The 23,525-nt window shown below is 47.8% G+C and overlaps 1 protein-coding gene across 2 annotated transcripts; it reads left to right on the top strand.

The window, feature by feature from the left end:
• The first annotated feature begins 198 nt into the window (after positions 1 to 198).
• Positions 199 to 16,128, top strand: uimc1 (ubiquitin interaction motif containing 1). 2 transcript variants are annotated; one of them, XM_085364129.1, is made up of 23 exons: positions 199 to 240; positions 516 to 603; positions 1,993 to 2,102; positions 2,236 to 2,314; positions 2,434 to 2,555; positions 2,889 to 3,045; positions 3,124 to 3,275; positions 3,355 to 3,960; positions 4,172 to 4,214; positions 4,304 to 4,401; positions 4,539 to 4,657; positions 5,145 to 5,343; positions 5,995 to 6,099; positions 6,173 to 6,228; positions 6,340 to 6,509; positions 6,738 to 6,799; positions 7,468 to 7,558; positions 7,635 to 7,928; positions 8,863 to 8,938; positions 9,025 to 9,127; positions 13,915 to 13,963; positions 15,637 to 15,670; positions 15,796 to 16,128. In XM_085364129.1, the coding sequence occupies exons 3-23, from the start codon at positions 2,013 to 2,015 to the stop codon at positions 15,962 to 15,964; spliced, it is 2,874 nt and encodes a 957-aa protein (XP_085220255.1). In that variant the 5' UTR covers positions 199 to 240; positions 516 to 603; positions 1,993 to 2,012; the 3' UTR covers positions 15,965 to 16,128. The 2 variants fall into 2 exon arrangements, with proteins under 2 accessions (XP_085220255.1, XP_085220254.1); XM_085364128.1 differs by lacking the exons at positions 199 to 240; positions 516 to 603 and having other exon boundaries at positions 3,121 to 3,275.
• The last annotated feature ends 7,397 nt before the right edge of the window (positions 16,129 to 23,525 follow it).

Raw genomic sequence — 23,525 nt, 5'->3', positions numbered from 1 at the left:
TAATTTTAATATACATTTTTCTTCTTTTTATGTTATATTTATTTATTTATTGTTAATTCATTTATTGTCACAAATCAACTCTAATTAGAATTCTGACATCAGGAACACGAGGTGAGGAATCTGTGTTCACCGACAGTCCGTGAAGGCATCGTGGACAGCGGCGGCCCCGCCGACGTCGCAGTCACATGACGAGGTGGACAGAAACAAACATGGCGCCGCGAAAGTAAGGAAAAGTGCTGGGTGAGTGTTTGTGAGCGGAGCGCTGGCCTTCCACCGCCGCCTCAGCCGCTCGGAGTGCCGGGCAGGAGCGGCAGGCTGACCCGCTCTCTAGCGTCACGCTTTAGTTGCGGGAAAACCGAAAAGCGCCAACTTTTAACGGCCTCTTTTCGCTGACTCGTGTGGTCAGCTTGTTTCCATATCAACCGCTGCCCTCGCGCCGTGTGAGCTAACGTTACGTCCAGTGTGCGATGTTTCAGGCCGCTCACGCGCCTCTGTTTGTCTTTGTGTTAACGCAGAGGGCAGTTTGTTCAGGCCCCACCGCAGGACAGATGAGAGGAGGGAGGAGAAGAGGAGGAGGAGACCCACCATCATCAGGTGAAGCAGGTAGTAGGCGTGGCCTGAGGGCTGTCATTCATTCTGCTGTTTGTTATTAAAGACGGAAACAAGCGGTTCGAAGGATTAAAGCTTCGTGTTTTGGGGGTGAACTGACCCTTTAAATAATCCCGCTGAACAATCACAAACTTAAATTATTTAATCGTGACCATCAAAGCAAACTTCAGACTCGTATCACACATTCATGCTTGTTTTCTCAGCTGCTGTGCAAAAGTCTTGAGCCACCACTCATAATTATTTGGGATTTTACTCCATTGGGGACTTTTCTTTACATTTAAAATCAAAAAATGTGGAAAGAAAAAACAAAGTTTGGGGTATGGAAAGTATGTTTGAACCAGGAAGGTGATTCCCAAAGATCTATTAGCTGAAACTAGGTATATCTCAGCATGGTGTGCTGTGTGTTTTTAACAAAGAGGAGGAAGCTAGACGAGTGGAGGACAGAAGAAGTGAGAGGTGTTAACAGCAGGTGACAGTCATGTCCTTCAGAGAGAAGACCTGAGAGATCACTGAAGCCTCATCAGGAGTGGTCTCAGGGGAAGGATGGCTCTCAGGAAGCCATTCTTAAAGAAGGGAAACAGGTATGCCTCATCACACCTGAACTGGATTTAACATTAATGGACACAGGTCTGGTAGAGCAACCAATCAAAATCATGGTCCGAATGTGTGGAGGTGGTCAGGAGGGAGCTACAACAGCGAGTGTCTACAGCCGTCTGTAAAACATGGTGGAGGCTGTGTCGTGGTCTCTGCTGTCCTTCAATCAGTGTGTTGATCTCATCGAAACTGAATTATCAACTCTATGAAAGTGCGGTCAGATTTCCACACGCCATCAGTACCGTCTGGAAACATCTGACTGGCAGCAGCTTCGTTTTTCAGCATGAGGCTGATGCCAAACACACTGCCAGTGCAGGAGAAGCCTGAGGAACACCATCAGTCACAGATTGGCCTCGACAGAGCCCGGACCTCAACATCCCTGAAGCAGAGTGAGATCATTCTGATGGAGAACAGGACAAAAAACAGAAACATCCAAAGAAGAGCTTTGAATGTCCCTCAGGACGCTTGGAGAATCATTTCTGAAGATTCCTCAGAGAGTTCGGACTGTGCTGGAGGATGAAGTGATCCGACCAATTATCGACTTCACCAATCCAATGATGATTGGAGCAGAAGACAATGGTTGGGTGGATCCTAATGTTACGGACTGTGGTGATATTTGAGATCAGAAACGACGTGTTAATAAAACCCTGTTTGGAGCTCGGCAGCCACATGTTTTATTACGTGTTTATGGAAGCAGTGGATCTAAAGATGATTACTAATAACTTTAACTCAATGATTTTACGGCTGGTTGGTTTATTATTTAGAGTTTTGTGTGTCTGCTGGCTGCAGTTACTCAGGAATAGAGCAAGATGGCGCTGAGGAAGCAAAAGCTCATCGACGTGGCCTCTGAGAACCAGAAGGAGGAGGACTCGCAGGAGGACGAAGCTGCAGACGAGCAGGTGAAGAAACGCGAGCGTCCTGAATGAACGTGAGGTCGCTCTCGTGGAACCAGGATCAGTAAAATCTGACTGATAATCTGGCAGCCGCATGAAAAACAACATCAGAACTGTTTGTCCTTTTTTGTCTCTGCAGGACGAGCTCTCGGCGTCGCTGCTCGCCACGTCAATGGCGAGGGAGAAACGGCAGAGGGAGAGCAAATCCAAACCTAAAGGTGCAGAAGCATGGAGGTGGAATCAGGGCATTTCGGGAGGTTCAAGAACTGCTGAACCTGTTTCATTTTGAGGGTGTAAGTAGGACTTTGGTGATGAAGCTCTGTGTGTGTGTTTGCAGAGATGTCCGAGGAGGAGATGATGGACTTGGCTCTGCGCCTGAGCGAACAGGAAGCGAGCGCCACGGCACTCAGACGGCAGCAAGAGGAGGAGGAGGCCATGATGAGGGCCATCAAGGAGAGCGTGAGTACAGAGCTGGAGCAGGCGTGCACGCATCTGGGTTTTATTTCTGTCCTGTTTACCTGTCGATCAGCAGCTGATGGCAGTTTGCACCAATCAGGGCCTCTCTGCAGAGCGCCCGCTCTTCTTCTCTAAGACGATGTTACAGATCTGCGTGAATCCTGACATTAGCATGGTTTACTTTTATGCGCTTCTGAGAGTTTCATTCATGTTCTTTAAAGTTAGCTAAAAGCTACAGAACAGCACAGATTACAATGCTAATCTTAGTAAATAAACAAATCAGAGCAAACAGACAAATGAATGCAGAGAAAGATGTTCCTGCTTTTCCTCTCACAGATGGTCGGCCAGACGCAGGCGTGCCGGACCCCCAAGAGTCCATCTCAGCCCGCCGACGTTTCCCTCAGGCTCTGCTCCCGCCGCAAACTAGCGTACTCGAACGGGAAGACAACGCTCGCCATCGATCGAGGAGCCTTAGAGGACGGCTGCCTTCAAGGTAACACCGGCGTCCATCTGAGGTCAGACTTCACACCAGGAAATAAATATGAAAGGCACTGTTTCTTTGTTCCAGCAGGATCTGGAGACGGTGACAACGGGAATTTAAAGAGGAAGAGGAAAGCGGGGAGTCCTCTGCCGGAGATGCCAGACTTGTCGCAGACTCAGGTCTACTCTCAGGCGTCTCCCTGCAGCTCCGAGTCTCTGCCGGCTCTCCCCGACTCGCCGCAGGTTCGTCATCGTCTGCGATCTGCAGGAAAACGTGCGTCAGAAAAGTCGTTTAAAGGTTCATCTCTTTGTTTCCTCCCAGAGCTCCGACTCCACGCAGATCCAGGACTCACAGCTGCATCAGTCTCCCGTCTTTCCACTGACGGGCTGCCGGGCGGAGGTCCGCATCGGCCGGCTGAGCCAGGACCTGCTGGACACCTGCAGGAGCTCCGGGTTCGTGCTGTGCTCTCAGAATGGTTCGAACGCCACCCAAAAGTCCCGTCGTCCCGAGAGCCCGACGTTCCCTAAAAGTGACGTCGCCTCATGTCCCAAAAGCCCCGCCCTGTCTGGCACAGATCCCGACAACAGCGACGAGATTGAGCCGAGCCCCGAGTGCGCTAAAAGCCCCGTGTTTGGCAGGAACGCTCAGCACGAGAGGTCGCCGAGCGCCCGCAGACCCCGAGACGCCATGCGCAGCCAAGACGGTGAAAACTCAGGATTCACGTTTTCTTCTCAGGACAGTTTAACCCCCTCCGTGAAACCCACGTCCCCCGTGTTCCCACGAAGCCCCGGCATTCCTCCATCAGAACGGTTAGCATTCCCAGAAAGTCCCAATAGAGGACAGGCCGAGCCGAGCCACGCCCACTCCGAGAGCCCCGTTTTCGGACTGCAGCAGCAGAGGTGCGAGAGTCCTCCAGCCAACAGGAAGGTGAGCTCAGAGGTCGCAGTGCTGCATGCAGGGTCAGAGCGCGCTTTCCCCCAGAAAGCCGAACGCTCGATACATTTACGTGGATTCTCTGAAAGCGTCACGATGAGACGCTCGATCGTGTGCCTCACTGGTCCACACTGGGCACTCAGTTATTTGATGTTTATGTGACTTTTCAGACTCTTTTCTCTATTTTCGTTGCTCTTTATTGCAGGACGGTCAGAGTCGATTGGACGGGCTGAAAGCGTCCGAGTCAGGTAGGAAGGTCGCTCGCTCTGCTTTCGGACTGTGTGGACTGTGTCTGTTTTTATTGACGGTGTTTTTATTCTGGATTTCCTCGATGCAGACGAGCTGAGCGGGCGGGCCAAAGCCCCGAACCCGGCCGAGAGTCAGCTGACCAGCGATATGACGCTAGTCTGGTCTGACGGGGACGAGGACGTCACGGTACACAGCTGATCATTTTACTACAAGGACACAGCTCAGCTCGTCCACACAGACTGCAGATGAAGACGGGGCGATGTCTTCATCTCTGTCACATCATCTTAAAAATGTCGTTTTTTGCTTTTTTGTTTTTCCTGCAGCCGACCGGCTCTCCCAGCCCCGTCTTCCCAGAGGAGACGTCAGTTCATCAGGCGGAGAGCCCGGCGGCCTCCCTGAACCACGTGGCTGCTTCTTCAGGGGCGACTGGATCAAACTGCAGGTATGAAACCTCACATGTCAGCTGTCAGGCTCACGAGACTCTGGTGAGTAAAAGATGAGGGGAGCGGGATGTTCACCTGTTTCTCTTTTTCAACCCTGAAATAACATTCACCTGTCTCACAGCCTACGTTACACCCACCCTCAGTCACCTGAGGTGGTTCATGCTCGTCCCAGCGCCTCCTCCCTGTCGAGGTTATCCAGGCAGATCCAGCTGGGCGATGTTATAAGTCTTTCATGGCCTAGAAATACCCTGAGGTCCCCCGAGAGGGACTGGGAAGCTTTGCTTGAACGGACAGATAGATGGAAGTGTTTCCTTAGAAACAAAGAAGGCGTGGCCTGAATACAGTCAGTAAACACGTGTCTGTGGGTTTTGTGCACGTTACTTGGATCCAGCTGTAACGTTTGTGCACACACAGACAGGACAGTGAAGTCCTGCTGCCGAACGAATCATGCAAACCAGTTTCCGTCTTCTCTCTGTCTGTTTGCAGCCTGCGTCCTCAGAGCAGCTCCAACAGACAAACTTCGCCTGAAACTTCTTCCAAGTCCGGCACAGAGGAGCCGCGGCCTGATCGCAGCAGGACGCTCTCCTCTGTCGGCTCTGGAGAGTCCGCCGACTCCACCACGGTTCACTACTACTGGGGCGTTCCCTTCTGCCCGCGAGGCCTCGACCCAGACACGTACACGCAGGTGGTCACGCTACAGATTACGATAATTTATAACGGACTCGTTTACACGTTTACAGCACATCATGGTTCTGACATCAGGACGAGGCTTCGCTGCTGTCTTTTACTTCATGCATGAAATTCTGCAAAAATAATTAGTGACTCTTTCAGTAATTAAATGTAGTTTTGGTCTTAGATGTGACAGAAGTCAACATGGCCGACGTTTCAAATGTGAAGTCAGCGTGTCTACAAATAATCCCTGAAATGTTTACACAGTTTTTTTTCTACTTGTGGAACTTTATGATGTCACAGAGGGGGGGTATGGCTATTGTCAGTCAGAGAAGCCCCGCCACCTGCTGTTTACGAGGGACAGCCAATCAGAACAAAGTCATAAAAGGCGGAGACAGAGGATGAGCCGAGAGGCTGCAGAAGCCCCTGTTTAGGATAAAGAAGGATTATTTTCAGCTGTAAATCATGCAAAGCAGCTTTAATGAAGTCCAGGGATTGTTTCAAATTTATTTTATTGTGTAAAATAAATTTGTTTGTTTTTATTCTTAAAAATGTCAAAATCAAATCTGAGTCACTGTGAAATCAGTAACGTGATGCGTGTGTGACGGAGAATGTTGACCCGAGTATCATAAGCGTGTGTTCACTCATCCTTCCTGTCGCCGCTCAGGTGATCGTGGCTCAGATGGAGGTTTACGAGAAGACTCTGAAACGGGCTCAGCGGCGTCTGCTGAGGAAGGCGGAGTGGGGCGAGGCCGTCCTGCCGCAAACGGAGGTACAAAAATGTCTCAGAAGATTACGTTTGTTTGCTTCTGTTCCAGATGTTTGAACACGTGTGATGTTTTTAGGAATCGCCGTCGCACGAGTTGCCCGCTGGATCGCCTCAGCGTCACGCCGCTCGCAGGTAAAACTCTGCTCTCGGCCGTGAAGCGGCGTCTGCTTCGTGTTTGGAGGTTAAAGGAGATTTCCGTCTGATCTGACGAGGAACGTTCGATTTGTTCAAACTGGCTTTCAGACGAGGTCTCAGGCTGAGGAGCAAAACTCAGGATGAAGCTGCTGATACTCCGACAACGGAGGAGAAGGAGGAGGAAGAGGAGCAAACGAAGACGGAAAACAAAGAGGAGGACGGGAAGAAGGATGGAGACGAAGAACCGATGGACGCTGAGGACTGTGAGGTTTGTCCAGGTAAGGATTTTGTCTCCGCTGTCCTCACGCCTGAGCCTGAGTTCAACGTTTTTCTTCAGACTAGAAGAAACTCATCAGATTGTCTCTAATCAGGAAGTTGAGACGCCGAGGCTGATGTGAGTGTAAAGGACCTGAATGCAGTGAGAGGAGTGAACAACGATGCTGTGATATGTTTGTGTGTTTTATTATCTGTGTTTTCCAATAACGTTATTCTTCATGTGACCTCAGAGACGCAGCTGAGCGGCGACAGCAGTCAGGACGTGACGCTGGTGTGTGACGCAGAAGATCAGGTGAGTCTGCTCAGGTGTGCGGGAGAAACTCGCAGACAGGAAGTCAGGAGGTTAACTGCAGGTCCCAACTGACTCCTCCTCCACCCGGGAGCAGCTGGCGGTCCTCGCTCTGCTCAGCCTCCGGTTCGTCGCGTGCAGGACCTGCAGAGCAGACTGGGACCGCCGTCAGCGGCTCCTCTCCATCACGGTGGAGTTTGAGTCTGACAGGAAGGACTGCTTTCAACTGATTAGCAGCAACTAGACTTTCAAAATAAGAGTGTGGAGCTTGTCTGCTAGTAAATGGATGGTGTTAGAGAAGATACCTGCAGCACCGTCACAGTGACGATTTCATTGATGAACGTCGCCGTGTGTGTGTGTTCATCCTTTATATCTGAGCTCATGTGTTCTGATCTAACTGCGTTAAAGCTGATTGGCCGACTCTGACAGGAACTGGTCCTGAGTTTCCAGGGCAGCACGGTGCTGCAGTGGTTAGCACTGATGCGTCACGTTGTGGATGTTCTAGGTTCAAGTCCACAGGTCAGCACCACCTCTGCATGTTCTCTTCCTCAGAGACACGAGACCCTGAACTGTACAAGCAGCAGGTGGAGGTGCTGGGTGGGTTTGTGTGTGGCAGCAGTCAGTAAATAATGTGTTAAAGTGCTGAAATAATGTGAAAAGTTTGTCCGCAGCCTGCAGCTAAAACTCCGGAGATTCAGATGATCCTTCACGCTGATCCTCCCTCCAGGAGCGAGCCACAGGTGGAGGAGGTGGAGGCCGACGGTAATCAGACAGAAAAGCTTCATTTTCACCCTCCATGCTGCGTGTTTAAGAAGCTGAAGCTGTCATTTATCCTCAGCTCCAACAGGTGAACAGATGGAGGCGGACGTCCCCGTCAGGAGCAGCGAGGGCGGCGCCGGTCAGCCTGCGAGCAGGGAGGCGGTGCAGGAGGACGGAGGGGATCCAGATGTGGAGGAGATAAAGGACCAAGCGCCGGAGCCGGCCGTCGTCCCCCGCAGCCCCGAGACCGCCGTCGACTGCCCGCTCTGCCAAGCGTCCTTCCCCGCGAGCAGGATCGAGATGCACGCCGCGTACTGCGACGGCGAGGTAGCAGTCGTGGAGGAGAGGAGGCCCAAGGTCGACTACATACAAGGTGAGTTGTTTTTTTTAAAAATCCGCAGAGTTCATCAGGAACTTTAATCGTTCAAACGCAGCGAGCGGCTCGAAAAAGGAGAAACAAGAACAGCTCAGAGAAATCTGCGATGAAAGAAAACACAGAAGAAGAAAAACAACAAAGACGTCAAAGAACAAAATGATAAAACACTGCTGAAGGTTCATAGATCGGAAAGATGCTTTAACTGTCACACATGCACTGTAGATGACAGAGGATGGTTTATTTTGTCTTACAGCAGCCACAGAGTAACTCAGTAACATAAGTTACATAATAGGAAAAAAGAAGGAATGAAGGAGTAATAGAAATGAAATAAATCATAGAATAAAGAAGCTTTTATATAATAGTGAAGTTCCACTGTTGTTCAGCAAGCTGCGATCATAAACCCGAGCTTCCATGATCGGGACGTTTGTTTTGGTTTGTCGTCATCGTGGAAATCTTTCGGACATATTCAGAAGCAAAACCTTTCCTCTGTGCTGCGTCTCGTATATCCGAGCCGATCGCGGCTCTGCTGGAAGCTGCACTGTGCAGTCACACTCGTCCTGTGTGATGGTTTTAAATGATGATTCATTCTGCGTCAGCCAAATATATAAAGAACACAGTGCTTCACGTTTTGAATGAAATCGGAGTTCAGGCTGTGTCAAACTCGGGCGTGGCGAGCGTGGGCGTTAGATTATCGGAGTAATTCACAGGTAGAAAATCAGTTCTCTCAAGATTTTTTTATTCCAAACCTTCACATTGAAGCTAGTTGGATGCTTTTCTGTATCAGTGTGTCCAATTTTAAACCTAACAGTGACAAAACGCTGCCACCCTCAGGCCAAACTGGGAATTACAACATGAGTCACCGGTGAGAGTCAGATGTGGCATTTTGTGGTTTGATTTGTGGTTTCAGTCGGAGCTTTGTTCTCCTCTTTAGTGTCACGGAAGACTCAGAGGAAGAGAACACACAGAGCGAACGCCGAAGACACAAATGAGGGCGCTGACGTTGGCAGGTAGGTGTGTCTGCGGCGATGTCTACATTAGCCGCAAGAGCTCTTTGTTTTCTGACTCGCTGCTTTCTTCTAAATTAATCCAACAGGAACCAGGAGAAGTGCTACATCTGTCAGAGAGCCGTGCCTCTGAAGGACTACAGCCGACACACCGAGCTCTGCATCCAGCGCCACGGATCCAAGACTGCAGCTGTAAGCCGGCGACGCTCTGAAACCACACACCTGTCTGCTTGTACCGTATTTTCACGACCATAAGACGCACTGTGTTAAAAGGCGCAGTCTCAGTTATGTGTGCCCTTACTGTATTTAACACACACATAAGGCGCACTGGATCATAGGGCGCATACAAGTACCGTATGCGTATTTAAAAATAAAGCGGGAGCAAACCTGAGTTCGGTACCTTACTCACATTTTTATTACCAGTAATCGTCATCATCAACAACACACAAGCATACAAGTGTGCGTATTTAAAAATAAAGCAGGAGCAAAACAAAGTTTGGTACTCACATTTTTATCATCAATCAAACCCATCGAAGTCCTCATCCTCTGTGTCTGAATTGAACAGCTGCGCTAAATCTTCATCAAACATGCCAGGTTCACTTTCTTCACTGTCAGAGTCACTTTCCGTGCCGTGCGGCTCCTCGGAAATGATGCCGGCTTTCGCGAAAGCTCGAACAACAGTGCCAGCAGACATGTTAGCCCAAGCATCTACAATCCATTGGCAAATTGTGGCGTAACTCGCCCGGCGCTGGTTTCCACTCTTGGTTAAACTGTGGTCTCCATCGGTCATCCATCGCTGGATGTGTTTGTCGCCGATGTGTTTGCTGCAGTAGGAGCGGAAGATGGCCAGCTTTTCCTTATAATCCGCTGGAAGTTGCTGCGCTACCGTAGTCCTGGTCCGGATGGAAAAATGGCACCGTTTCATAAAAAGTGAAAGTGAAACTGCTTTTAGCCGAATGGTGACCGTCAAAACGCTTCTCCCGCTCGTTCTTTGCTCGATGATCGCCTTATGTCCGCGGAAACTCAGCTGCGTCTTCTTGACCTGCCGGAGCTTGTTTTCCAGCTTCCTCCACTTGCAAACCATCGATTCATTAATCTTAAATTCTCTCGCCGCTGCTCGATTTCCATGTTCCTCCGCGTAGCTGATGGCCTTCAGTTTAAACTGTGCTTCGTAAGCGTGTCTCTTTGCCATTTTCAGGGTTGTTAAAACAACGATGTCCTGCATAACGCACATACCTGTTCTTTTATACAGGTATGTGCAATAAAGTCAACGCACACACTTCACCCTTTAGCGTTCTCATGGTGTTCTCTACTACGTCCTCCTTACAACACACAGGGCGCACTGCGCTATAGGGCGCGCCGCACTTTTTGAAGAAAATCTAAGACTTTTAAGTGCGCCTTATGGTTGTGAAAATACGGTAGCTTAGACAGTCCACCAGTTTAGTCTGCAACAAACCGCGATCAGCCTTTTTTTCACTGTGTAAACTCAAATCTGTTTACAAAGAAAGAGCAGGCACATTTGAGCCGCTCGTTTCAGTGAAACTTTAGCTCGTCATCTTGGTTTGGTTTCGTGTTTTTACTCTGGACCCACTTGTTTTTAAATTTCTATAGTAAGTCATGGAAAACCAAACATGCTACTGTGCAGAGCAGGGCGATATGGCCAAAAATATTTATCACGATGTACATTTGAAAATTTGCGTTATAAATGACGATATAATTGATGCGAGACAAAATACATCCCCACAACTTTACTAGCGCAAAAAACACCCATTTATTTTCACTTAAACAAGCAGCTGTTTTTTATGTACATTAAAGCTATATAAAAATTTAACAGTGCAAATGCAAATTCCTTGCTGAAAGTTTAACCAAAAGGCATTTCCAGTGGAAATGGGCTGACATATCCTGAGCATAACCATAATATCCACTGAAGTTAAAAAGAGGTGCTTTGCAACATTAAACTGCAGTGTGCCAAATAAAAAGCCAAATATGTATTTTTCAGACCATAAGGTGCACGGGATTATAAGACAACAAAGCAGTCAGATAAATCAAACTTTATTAAACTCATTCTTCTTGCTTCCTCCACTTCTGTACCATTGATTCATTAATGCTGTATTCTATCACAGCAGCTCTATTCCCATGTTGTTGCAGTATATTAATGACTAACCTCGTATTGTGGATGGATTATCTCAGTTGTTCTCCTGACTGACGTTTGGTCCGTTTACAGCATCCTGCCATGCGACTGTATTTGTCTCTAACCATCAGGAACCCTCACGTTAACTTTTATTGAGTGGAAAAAGCTTAGCGTTCATCCTCTAGCTTCACTGTGTTTATGCTAACATAGCTGTGTCGCTAGCGATCACGTAGCACATCATTATATACCAGCTAGCCCAACTTCAGTAACCCTACAAACGTCACTGCTGTTTAGTTTCCTGTCTTCATTTATGTTGGAAGTGATAGCAGAGCTGTACGTTTGAATTTTTTCAGAAATCTCTCAGTCAGAACATGCAATATCATGCTTAGGTAACTAGCGAAACTAGCGAGCTAACTTCTGTTAACTTCCTGCTAACTTCTAACTCGTTAAATGTAATAAACTCTGTTTTCATGGATGCCTGGATGTTAAACTTCATAGTTACACCTGGTAAAGCAGCAATGCTGATCGTTTTATTAAAGATGAAAGAATTTAGACAGTTTTTAACTCTCAGTGATGCTGCAGTGATCGTTTGACTTTGGGACCTGAAGGGGACGGAGTTTAGGACCCAGATTACTCCCAGATTTACGAGCACCTTAGTCCGACAAATACGGCAATAGACCCTGTGCACGAGAAAACGCTAACTTCCTGGTTTGAGACCGGATGTGGGGTTGTACATTTCTGGTAGCTTTACTTTGCGGTCAATCGCTACTGCGAAGATATCCTCCAAAATCATGTCCAAAACTGGAAAACGGAAAGATGGCGTTAAGTTACAAAGAGCAGAAGGTGGGAACACTCACCGCTGTTGTGTCATAAAAATCTAATGATCAGTTTTGATGTTTAAAGCGTTTAGATCGATCAGTTGTTTACATCACTCAACACAAGCAGAACTGCATCACTGCAGCAGAAGACACATCGTCCACATGCAGAAGCACATCTCTGTATAGAGACTGGTCTCATGATTTAAACAGGCAAATGTTCAGCATTCAAACTACAGGTGAACAATAGTCAAACCAGATGTTTCCCCGTTATGTCGAGATCAGCTCGTCAAGTACACACCTACACAGCATGTTAACAAACCGTGAAAAAAGCCACACAAAAAATGAATGATTGCTGGTAACGGTTTCTATACATTAGTATGTAGGAAGGGTATGTTGTGATTTACCTTCAAAATTATAGTCGTCCCTCACTATAACGCGGTTCACCTTTCACCTCGCTGTTTCGCAGATTTTTTTAGTGCAAGTTTGCGCTTTTTTTTTTTTTACATCACATTGTGTCCTGCGTCCTGATCACTGCTGACGATCTCCTCCGTCTCTCCTGTACAGTACAGAATCGCTGCATCGATGCTAGCAGTGTGACTCTGAAGTGCAGCGCTGTATGTCCACGATGTCCACCAAACGTTTTGCACCGTCAAAAATAAAATTGGCTCCTTGATTTCACCTCTCGCTGGTTATTTGTAGAACATAACACCCGCGATAAACGAGGGACAGCTGAGAAATATAACATTTGAATCCTTTTTCTCTTTTGCTCTGAGGCGCGGGGGAAAAATATCGACAAGTCGATGAACATCATTTACAGATATATTGGGTAAATGCCCGAGACATCTATAGAAATGTAAATCGCCGCTTGATTCATTCATTTGCTTAACTTGTTTTGGACCGTAAACCAGGCGCGAATAGGACACCGGAAACAAAGCTCCCCACAGGAGTTTCCGCACCGGACGTAGCATATGCTAACGTGCACATAGTCAATAACAACGGCCGCTTGCATGTTCTACAAAAAAAAAAAAAAGTTCTTTGGTGGGTATGTGACAGACAAACACCACCACTGAAGTGGGACCATCTTTACAAACCAATTCTGGATCATCCGTTTCACTCAACAATCCACCTTCTCCCTTCTCATTCTCCGTTACCACCGTGCTTTTTCGGCCATGTGCGCATGCGCGTTTTACCCATATTCTATCGTGATATTTCATTTTCTTATCGTTGCCTAACATTGTACCGATGTTACCGTGAACGGTATAATATGGCCCAGCCCTACTACTGTGTTGTAGTGTGAGCGGTGAGGTCTTTATCAGCACTAAAACATGTAAAACAGGGGTGCCCAATCCCGGTCCTCGAGAGCTACCGTCCTGCAGCTTTTAGATGCATCCCTACTCCAACACAGCTGAATCAAATGGTTTGATTACCTCTTCAGCATGCCATCATGTTTGGCAAAGGCCTGATAACAAGCCATTCATTTGATTCGGGTGTGTGGGAACAAGGATGCATCTAAAAGCTGCAGGACGGTAGCTCTCGAGGACCGGGATTGGGCACCCCTGATGTAAAACATGAAAATACAGGACCAATTGGACCCTCTGGCAGCCCTGCTCTGGACCCCGGGCCTTATGTTTGACACCCCCCTTTGCCAGATGGCTTTGGCGGTGTAGATCCACAGGTGACAGTCTGACAGGAAGCAGGATGTTCGTAGCATTTTTCCAGGAGAAACATCAAGGAAAATGTGTAACAGCAGCAAGCTTTTATTTTGAAATCAGACAGCTGTTGATCCTAAATTACAGCAGGCTTTTGTTTTGTTATTCCTAAACTTAGTTTTTATTGTTTTTTGGTTAAAAGCAGAGCAGACGGAGCAGGAGACAACAGACAGGGACATCATAGCTCAGGTGACGAAGAAGAGAAGCTGCTTGAAAAGCTGAAGAGTTTCATTCAAAGTGCCGACTGTTGGTGTTAAAAGAGTAAAAGTTCAGTAAAGAAACTTAAAGATGTTTAAAAGTTGTTGTTTTCTGATCTTGCAGAGGGGAAATCTGCTGCTGGCTCTGGATCAGACGGAGAGCAGAGACTCGGGTACGTCATCGTTGTTGCTCTTTGTTTTTCTTCCTCTGAAACACAAAAATCTGAATGATAAAAAAAAGCAAAGGCTGTATATAAAAGATGGATGTAGCCCCATTACGGTGGTTTGTCATTTGATGTCATTGTTTTTTAGGGGGTTTTCCTGAAGGCAGAATTTGCCAGGTTCAGATGAGAGCGCGGAGTGCTAAGCTATCGGCTAATGCTAGCTAGCTTTGTTAGCATGTATAATTGACTGCATGGTTGTATCACAGATACCTGCTAATAGTTGCTGAATAACAAATTTGAAATCACCATGTTTGTAGCACAGTCATTGGACGGTCTGAGGCAGCCATGTTTTTACAGCCACGCCCCCAATAAAGCAGCCTGCAGGAACGTTGCTGAATTTACTGTTCAATACGTAAAGGTTTTTTTTATTCTGAGCAGTGATGAAGAAATCTTCTCATTTATCGATTTATCGTGTGATGCTGCTGATGTGATGTCAGAGAGCCCGAGGCTCCGCGTGAGCGTTTGATTCAGTGGAAACGAGCTGACAAAGAAAAGACTGTCGGATCATTAGCTGTATGTATTATTGTTATTATTATGAGTTTATTTAGGTGATTTTCTTTAACTTACACAGAATAAAACAATGATGATAAAAAACAAAGAAAAAGTAAAATAGAGTAAACACTGATGAGACGTTCCTGTGAGCTCAAAGCTTCCAGCAGAGAGGTCTGTTTGAGACGGCTGCAGTTCCTCACGCTGACCACCAGAGGGCGTCTGACGCTCATATCTGTTTTTGCTTCCTCGTTTTTCTTTATGACAGCACTGTCAGCAGGTCAAAGGTCACACAAGTGACATGTGAAGGAGCATGCTCAAAAATAAAAGCCTCCGCCTGTGGACCTGATGGGAGAAAAATGCCAGAGTCCCGACTGCTCTCTGCAGATCACAGGAGCTAAATGAAAACCCAAAAGTCTGAGTCACAGTTAAACATCTTCAGCGACAACTCGCCGTGACCTTCGTGCAGAGCGGAGCGTCTCGCTGTCAGACTTTGTCTTTTGTTTCCGTTCTCACTGGAATTTGTTTTTCCGAGGCGAGGCCCGCGCCGGCCTTGGCCTTGTTGCAGTGTAGTCTAACGAGCTTAAAGGGAGGAAAACACGAGGAATGAGTCTCAGATGTCCACGATAAACGTGTCCAAAGCTAAACGCTCAGCGCTCAGGCTTCAGACTGGGATGGAGTCAAATTATAATCTCTTTATTTAACTTATTCACCAAACTGAGCCGCGCTTCACTGAGCAGTGATGAGCTGCTCGTCACGTTTCAGCAGCAGGACTCAGTTACAGCCCTCGTGTTTCACAGGCGTCCTAAATCAAACAGTCTGGCCTCCCGAAGGTTCACCGTGAAGAACTTTCTCACACATTTGAACCCTGAGATGAAGTTACTGAGTGGAGACTTTGATAGTTCTGGTATAAAGTCTTTTGTTATGATGATTATTGAGACTCTGATGTGACTGATTATAGATGAAGCTCCAGGTTTTGTTCTTCTGTTATCAACGTTCCCGTTTCTAAAAGTCAGGGACACGGGGTCGGGATGTTTCTAGAAACGGGGAAAGCTGTTGTCCTGCTGATGTGATGTCACCGCTGAATCAGGGTTCATAAAGTCACGTTTTCCTGCCTCGCTGTGTTTCTGCAGATGCTGGCCCGTCTGGATCCAAAGTCCTGCCCGGGTAAGGCGCCTTTAAAACAGCTCTGAGTTTGAAGTCCAGCTGTAAAGACACCTGAAATCTTCCTGCTACACCCTGTTTGCTCAAGTTTTAGACGCCTGAAATCTTCTCTGTCTTCATTCTTTCAGTGATGTCATCGATCTGCGGGATGATGATGATGACGAGGAGGAAGTGTCAGCATTCAGGGTCAGTAACTCTCCCATCAGGTCCTTCACACCCATCTCAGAAGCCGCCGACTGCCTTATCGACTTCAAGAAACAGCAGCGAGCCAAGAAGCCGTACCAAAGACGCCGATGAGGGCGGAGCCTTAACTGGAGCCCACAGCGGGCTGAAGGACATTTCTGCAGATCGAACTTTTGAGTGCTGAAAGTGCGTCGGGCTGACGCTGAAGATGTCTCAGTCTACCTCCTCATGAACATTTCCTTTATGTTACTGTAGCTTCGCTCAAACATGAAATGAAATTAAATGTTGGATTTTCTGCCTTTGATTTTCTGTCCCGTCGTCATGGATACTCGTGTGGAAACAGCGGGTTAGATGCGCTGAGGCGCTGCTCACTGCATTTACAGGTGAGGCCAAACCAAAGTACCTGCAGTTCCTCTAGTGGCCACATGAGGCGGCAGTGAGTCAGTCCCCATAAACTCTCACAGTACAGTCGAGTTTTCAGCTGATCGTTTCACTCGGTGTGCTTGTGTGCGCTGGCCTTCGGTGAACATTCTGCTCGCCGTGCTCTGACACACCTTTGTGTTGCCAAGTGACTGGGATGGGTGGGATTAGAAATGAGTCTGTCAGAGGGACGCCTCAGGTTAGAGAGGCGAGGCTGACGTGGTCTGGACAAAGGAGGAGAAGAGGGAGACCTCAGAGCTCTCTGGGTGTCATCCAGAGCAGGATAGGCTGGTTATGGAGGCAGGTGGTCCGGCGTGGTGACCTCTGAGGTCACTGAAGGAAGAAGTGCTGAATGTGGCTGTGCTGAAGTCGTGACTGAGTGATTGTGTCAGCTCAGAGTTTCCTAGATTACCCAAGAAAAACACCGCAGAAAGTCCGGTGTGCCCTCAAGCAAGGGTGTTGTGCCATCACAGTTGGTGCACCTCAGCAGCATCAGACAGACGGGCCTGCAGCTGGTTGGGTGAAGGTGTCTTTTGGACCAGCCTTTTCCTCCGTCGTGGCTCAGAAATGACACTACAGCACCAAACTGCATCTGTCATCGCTCCAGGAGAGTGACACGCCACGGCATCCAGACCTCACTTTCCTGTAACGTAACAGTAACATCGAAGACTTCCTGTAAACCAGAGGACACCACGGTTAGAGAGGTTTGCTCCACAGATGAACTTAACAGTGTCGGTGCTTGAGTCGAGTCCCGCTCTGTGCATTGTTTCCTCGATCAAAGATGGACGAAGGCTTGTGATGTCACTTTCTGGGTTTTGAGGCCTCAGCGTCACCATTTTGGCTGCTAACCTGTTCACCCGCTGTTGGCAAGCTAGCCCTTGCATGGTACCTGCTGAGTAGCACACTGAATAAACGCCTAGCATGAAATATTAGTTCTCAAATAATTTAAAAAAGGCTCAACAGCACAAACACGCTGCAGAGGCCCAGGGAGTCCTGCTAGCAGCCTGTCAGTCACAGAGGCCACGCCCCCTAGCTTTGAGGAACAGGCTGTCTGTAAAATCCGTCACCGCCGGAGCCTCGAGTGGCGCCGGAGGAACTGCAGTGTAATGTGCATTATTCTTACTCAGCCTCCAAACTGAGCTAAAGAAAGAAAAACTAGAAGTGCTTTGTTTGTCTTCACAAGACAAAAATGATCAAAATCAATATTGTTGTGAATGTTTTCTATAAAATCTCATAAACGAGTGTTTCCTGTTCTGCACTGACTCGTCCTGTGTCTGAACACTGAGAGTTTCTTACTTTGCAGTGAAAGTCAGTTTACTGATTATTCCCGATGTAAGTGAACGCAGCACTGATGAGTTATCTGAAAACATCACCGTCCTGTAAGATCTTTCTGCCTCATTTTCACCTCTTTGGCCACAAAACACTTGAATCGAACCTCTTCCCATTTCTTTGATGAAAACAGACTTAAATGAACTGCGCTGAACTCCGAACACTTCGTGTCCTTCATCGTTCGTCCTTCACACGATCTCTGCACCTTCAGGAGGCCCCAGACGGCCTGTCGTCGGGTTCATTTGCTCCAGCCTTAGGTTTCAGTTTCCTCGCAACATTCTGTGGCCGCTGTGTTGAAACATTCGCTGTCTCAACGCTGAGCGAGTTGCACCACCAGGCGAAAGTTTAGAAAGAATAAAGGCGCAACTTAAGTTTGGATGAAGAAATGAGCTTCTTAGAATAACGAGCAGCACAGGTGGAGCCGGGGTTTCTGCAACTTCCTGGGTTTATTTAGTGGACAGGTTCTCTGAAACGAGACGAAGAAACCACCGAGCTGCTCAACGATGAGTAATCAGTGAGTCACGTTCTTCATACACCACCACACAGTCACCTGACAGCTCCAGCTGTGACCTGACCGATGTATGATGAGATGTATATAACTTTATATATGCAGGAATATCGGTGTGTGTACTTTAAGAGCTTTTACTCTGAAAATATTCACAGGATCAAGGTGAAATGTGACGTTTGTGTACTGAAATAAGTCAGCTGGTTCACAGGAGGTTTTTCTTGCTCGTTTTCTTGTCAAACATTTCTTTTTTCCAGAAAAGCTGGAAAACTGTTAACGCTTCTGTATTCTGGCAGCTCGGCTCGAGCTCCTGAAGCCCACCAGGCCTGACTCCACGTGGGTCGGTAGCTGCATCTCGAGGATAACCATCTCCCGTCCTGCTGGGATCACAGGGAAAGCTCGGACATTCAGGCTCAGGCGTCTGGGCACCTCAGGTGTTGTGGGCGTGTCCTAGTGGCAGCTGGCTCTAGAACGCCTCAGTGGAGGAGGTGGTGGGAGGCGGAGGTGTGGTTGGATGGAGTTGAAGTATGCCAGAGGGAATGAAGCGCTGTTATTGTTTTACCTAGAGACAGCAGTCCGGCCGTTTTATCGTATTTGCTGCTTCCAGGTGTCAATTTTAAACTAAAACCGAACAAACTTCTTCACGTTCTCGAGGAACACTCGACCCTCGTCAGACGGGAACATCTGCCTCCTCGGGCTGCTGGACAATAAAACCCACAGAGAGTAAAACCAAAGTCTGGTTGTTACGCACCAACTCCAATAGGTCGGTACAAGTGTTGTAGCAGATAAGAGCTTTTTTGGGCTGTTCCTCAAAGAAACCAATGTCTCCAAGCCATACAACAATGTGGGGGAGAAAGGTTGTGCCAAAGAAAAACACCAAAAAGACAAAAACCAGAACTAAGCTGAGGTTTACTCTAAGAGGAAAACAAAAGAAAAGAAAGTGCTACTCCTCAACTCACAAAATAAACTCAAACATTACATGCATGAAATGTGCAGGGTCCCCCCCCACAAACCTTACACAACAAATGAAAAGATCCAGGGCAGCTCAGCACATGTGCCACATGATCCTTAGCAGCGAGGAGCAGAGAGCCACCTCTAGCCACAGGTGAGTTCCTTTTATAAGGGCCTCCTCCCTCTGGAGCTGGAGATTCCCAAATTGTCACCAGCCTGCAGTCTGTGCATGTAGGAAATGGCAAGCAAAAGGAGGGGGGGTCGCAGACAGCTTCAGACACTTAACACTGCTTTTAGTTTCCTGAAATTCGTTTTGACTCACATGCTGCCGTCTGCCTACGTCCAGAGAAACACTGATGTTCACAGTGACGTTCAGCTGTGCAGGAAAAGCTGGAGAAATGAACGGGAGGAATTCGTCCGGCGCTCCCACTGAAAGGTGACTGCATGTTGGATTTCATGACCTATTTGCCCCCAGTGACAGATGCCCCCCTCCCTGAGCCTGGTTCTGCTGGTGCTTTCTTCCTGTTTCTTCCTGGAAATATTAAGAAATAAAACTGTTGCACAGCACTGTGTATGCAGTAACTCAGCAGAGATATGAGAAAAATGTAATAAATAAAACGTTATAGAAACAGGACATTAAGAACATCAAACATGAAAGAGAGAAAAGAGAAAAACGTGTCATATCTCTGAGGAGGTTCCCACACCTGCGGCTCCTCTCGGAGTGTCTTATGCTGAAACGTTCCACACTCAGACACCCACCCACCCCCTCCAATTACCACCCACTCACCGACCGGTTCAAGGTTAATTTTGACAAATAAATCCGAGCCTCACTCCGCGTGATAACTGATCCACGTGACTCGGATTCATTTTAAATCACCAATAATTAATCATTTCTGTGTGTGTGTGTGTGTGTGTGTGTGTGTGTGTGTGTGTGTGTGTGGGTGGGTGGTTTCATACCGGCTTCACCCCCACCCTTTTAACCAGCCTCCACCCTGGAGGTTGGTTAAACTGTTAAAAATGACTTTTTGACCTGTAATCCGTCACGAGCAGGTCAAACGTGAGTGATGTGGAGTCCTTTTGGTCCAGAAACAGCTCCGGTCACAAACTGTTTTATGTGTTTTTGATGAGAGCTCAGACGGAGAGAGCAGCAGGAACATCACAGCTCCACAAACACGCTGTCAGTGATTGAAGCGTGGGTACAATTACGCAGAATCATAGAGAACTTCAGAACTTTATATGTGCCTCCGTCATATTTCTACATCACCACCGTGTGTTAATACAAGTAATACAGTTAAAGATGTTCCACGTAAAACACGCAGAAACATCGGAAACTCTCTGGCACGACCCCGGCATTTTTACGCGCGATCAGCTGTAGATCCGCTCGTGAACAGCGGGAGGTTGCCGTGTTGCGACACGAAGTGGGTGTAAACGATTCCCAAAATGAGCACCTCACGCGCTCTCCCTGCCTCTCATTCATTAAGGAAGCTCAGAGCTGTGAGGCTGAGCGCGCGGAGCCGGACGCAAAGGTGAGTCTGAGTTCGCTTCAGTCCGTGGCTTTTTACGCAGAGAGGATGAGGAGTTTGCACGAGTGTCTGCATCAGTGCGAGCGGCTGATTGGTGACTTCACCGCCCATCCTGTCTCACCCTGAGACCCCCTGCGTCCTGGTAAAGGACCCCGAGCCGCTGTTTTGTTTTTTTGTCACTAGCCCGGTCTCTCTGACGGGTTTGCGCTGCTCGGAATCTTTGGCTCAGTTAGAACTAGTCAGACTTGGGGTGGTCTGCCTCTCCCCACCGCAGGGAAAAGGGTAACACCACCTGGGTCTGGGTGCAATTCCCCCCTCCAGGGGCAAGGGTACCTAGACCCGGTTTGTAGAGTACGCTTGGGGAGTGTGATTGTGTGTACAGCGTCTCTTTATGTCTGTCTCCACGTTGGTTGAGTGTGGAGTAAGTGCATATGAGAGCATGAGGGTGGGAATGGATGTTTGTGTCTGTGTGTGCCTGTATGTCTGTGTCTATATGTCAGGTTGGGTATCAGACGCCACCTCTCTGGGGACACCTCAGGCCCTCCAAGGTTTGGAGGCCTATCTCCACCCACCACCACTTCCCCTGCCGGTGGCGGACTCCCTCAGGTGTCGGTGTGTTGGTGGTTCTTTGTGTCTGGGGGTGGGCGTCCGGGTACACACCGGCTCACTCCTTGGCGGCCGCTTGTCGGGGCCTGGAGCCTGGGGCTCGCTCGGGCCCCTTTGGAGGTGGGGTGCCCCCGGCCTCTCGGCCTGGGGCTCGGTCACTCAGGCACAGCTGGGGGCCGGCGGAGCTCACGGGCGCGTCACTGCAACTCCCCCTGACTTCTGCTCCGCGGCTGCTGGGCGAGCCCTCATCTGGGACTCTCCTCAGCTCTTACTGGGACAGTGGCGCGGCTGCCCCTCTGTTGGTCTTCCATGGTCTCTTGTATTCTGGGGGCCTCTGGATGTCTGGAGTTTTGATCTCCTCCATACCCGCTTCACACCCTGGAGGACGGGGCTGTGGCCCCCCCACACTCCCTAGCAGATCATTACATGGAGAAACCTTTGGAATGCAAGCATGCTGATCCACACAGGTATGCACACATGGGTATTCACAGACGCGGACTAAAGCTTTCTTGGCTGCTGCCTCAAAGCACACTGTGCGCTGTCTATCTTGCGTGCTGCACAATATCGTTTATTATTTAGTAAATATTGATATCTATGACTAGCTAGTTTATTGTGATGGTGCTTTGTTTTCTCTATTATTATGTTGCTCTTTGTTGTTTGCTGTCTCCTCTGTTTGTTTTTTTTGTTTGTTTGGTTTTTTTTCTCCATACAGGTGACCCAGGAGTTCTTTTTTTTTTTCTCTCTCTCTTCCCCCCCCTTCTCACCGTCTCTTCTCCCCTTTGGTTTTCTTTCTTTCTCTCCCCCTCTTTCTCTCATTCATTCCCCCTGTCCTATTTATTAAAAAAAAAAAAAAAAAAAAAAAATGACAAATGATGAACTGAAGCTCTGCCATCACGTAATGTCGCATACTGCTGTTTCTGATGTCATTTAAGAAAAAAAAAAAAAAAAAAAAGAACTAGTCAGACTTGTTTCACGTTGCCTTCGGGCGCAGCCGGAATCTGATCATTGCTGTTATTCTTCATATCGACCTCTCCGCAGGGTCACCGCACAGTCTCAGGAACCTGTCAGCGCGATGATGCAGGCAGTTTAACTTGTTTCAAAATAAAAGTGTAAAGGAATCAGAAATTTTTACGTCACTAATGAGGTGTCACCTGAAAAATATGGGGCGTGGTTTCAGAATTGACAGGTGTGGAGAGCAGTGAAGCTTGCAGGTTTACCTGGGAGCTGGTTTGTTTGTTTGTTTGTTTGTTTGTTTGTTATGTGATCTCAGAGGCTACTCCACCCAAAAACCCTAATCCACAGGAGGTCACGGGTGTCACAACCTGATCCCTGCTCTAGTGTAACTCGGTGCTCTGCACGGGTTTTTAAATTTACTCAATTACTGGATGCTGTAAGAGAAAGAGGCAGGAAGCAAATAAAGAACCACAAAACCATCAGCCAGTCACAGGACAGCAACTCTGAGCGTTCAGACACGTAGACTCGGCCTGCTGAAGTTCACCCCGCGCATCAGAGTGTGGAAGGAAGTGACTTTGAACGTGATGTGGTTGTCGGCTCTGAGTCTGTGGGGTTCACAGAGAATCGTAGGTCAAAGGTCAGTACAACAGGATGTGCAGAGGACACGTCTGCAGCACCTGTGTGACGCTCTCATGTCAACACGGCCAAAAGACTCCCTCACCTTGCTGAGGTGAAGGAGCGAATTCAAACCATTCTGGAAACAGGCATCCATCAAGACCAGACAAGCTCTATAAAGAGCTGATTATAAAACACTAACATAATAAAAACAGACAAAAATACCCCAATAAACTAAAACAATGTTACTGAATGAAGGAAAATCTGCTGTGGCTTTAAAGTCATCACTAAAACTGTCAACTTCCTGCATTTAAAACTGTTTCATTATCATTTAGTAACTATTAGAGTGAAATAAAAACTTTCTGCGACATGTGAAAGCTGACTGCAAGTGTTGCATCATCAATATTCCCAGTTTTTCAAAAAAAGGTAAAATCCTGCTGTCATCAGACGCAGTCATGCATTTGTCTCTTCATTGTCCAGTTTCACTTCAGAAAACTGTTTTATTTTGGTCACAGTGTCACGCCGTTGGATTTCGGGAGTCCTTTTGCTGACTCTGAGGACGTGAAGTGGAAGCAGCTTTTCAGGTTCCTTTAAACTCGCCGCTCGTAACTCCAGTTACGGCTCCCAGCTGTTCTCAGGTGTGCTCTGTTGACACTTCAGGTAGTAACACGGGACATATGACGTTTACTCCGGGCCTATGTTTGCATTTGGACCTGTTGTTATTCATGTCCACGTCAAGTCGACTGCAGGATGTGAAGAAAAATCTTGTTCC

Source organism: Diplotaxodon limnothrissa, linkage group LG10 (genome assembly GCF_057381915.1).
Source record: "Diplotaxodon limnothrissa isolate DT_005_m linkage group LG10, D_limnothrissa_male_GT1.1, whole genome shotgun sequence".
Classification (NCBI taxonomy): Eukaryota; Metazoa; Chordata; class Actinopteri; order Cichliformes; family Cichlidae; genus Diplotaxodon; species Diplotaxodon limnothrissa.
The sequence above is the reverse complement of the archived record's forward strand: the minus strand, read 5'-3'. Positions and strand labels throughout refer to the sequence as shown.

Coding starts and splice junctions, on each gene's coding strand:
- uimc1 (XM_085364128.1), top strand. CDS start 2,013: ATGGCGCTGAGGAAGCAAAAGCTCATCGACGTGGCCTCTGAGAACCAG. Junction 3,961..4,171: donor GTCCTCCAGCCAACAGGAAG/GTGAGCTCAGAG, acceptor TCTTTATTGCAG/GACGGTCAGAGTCGATTGGA. Junction 6,229..6,339: donor CAGCGTCACGCCGCTCGCAG/GTAAAACTCTGC, acceptor ACTGGCTTTCAG/ACGAGGTCTCAGGCTGAGGA.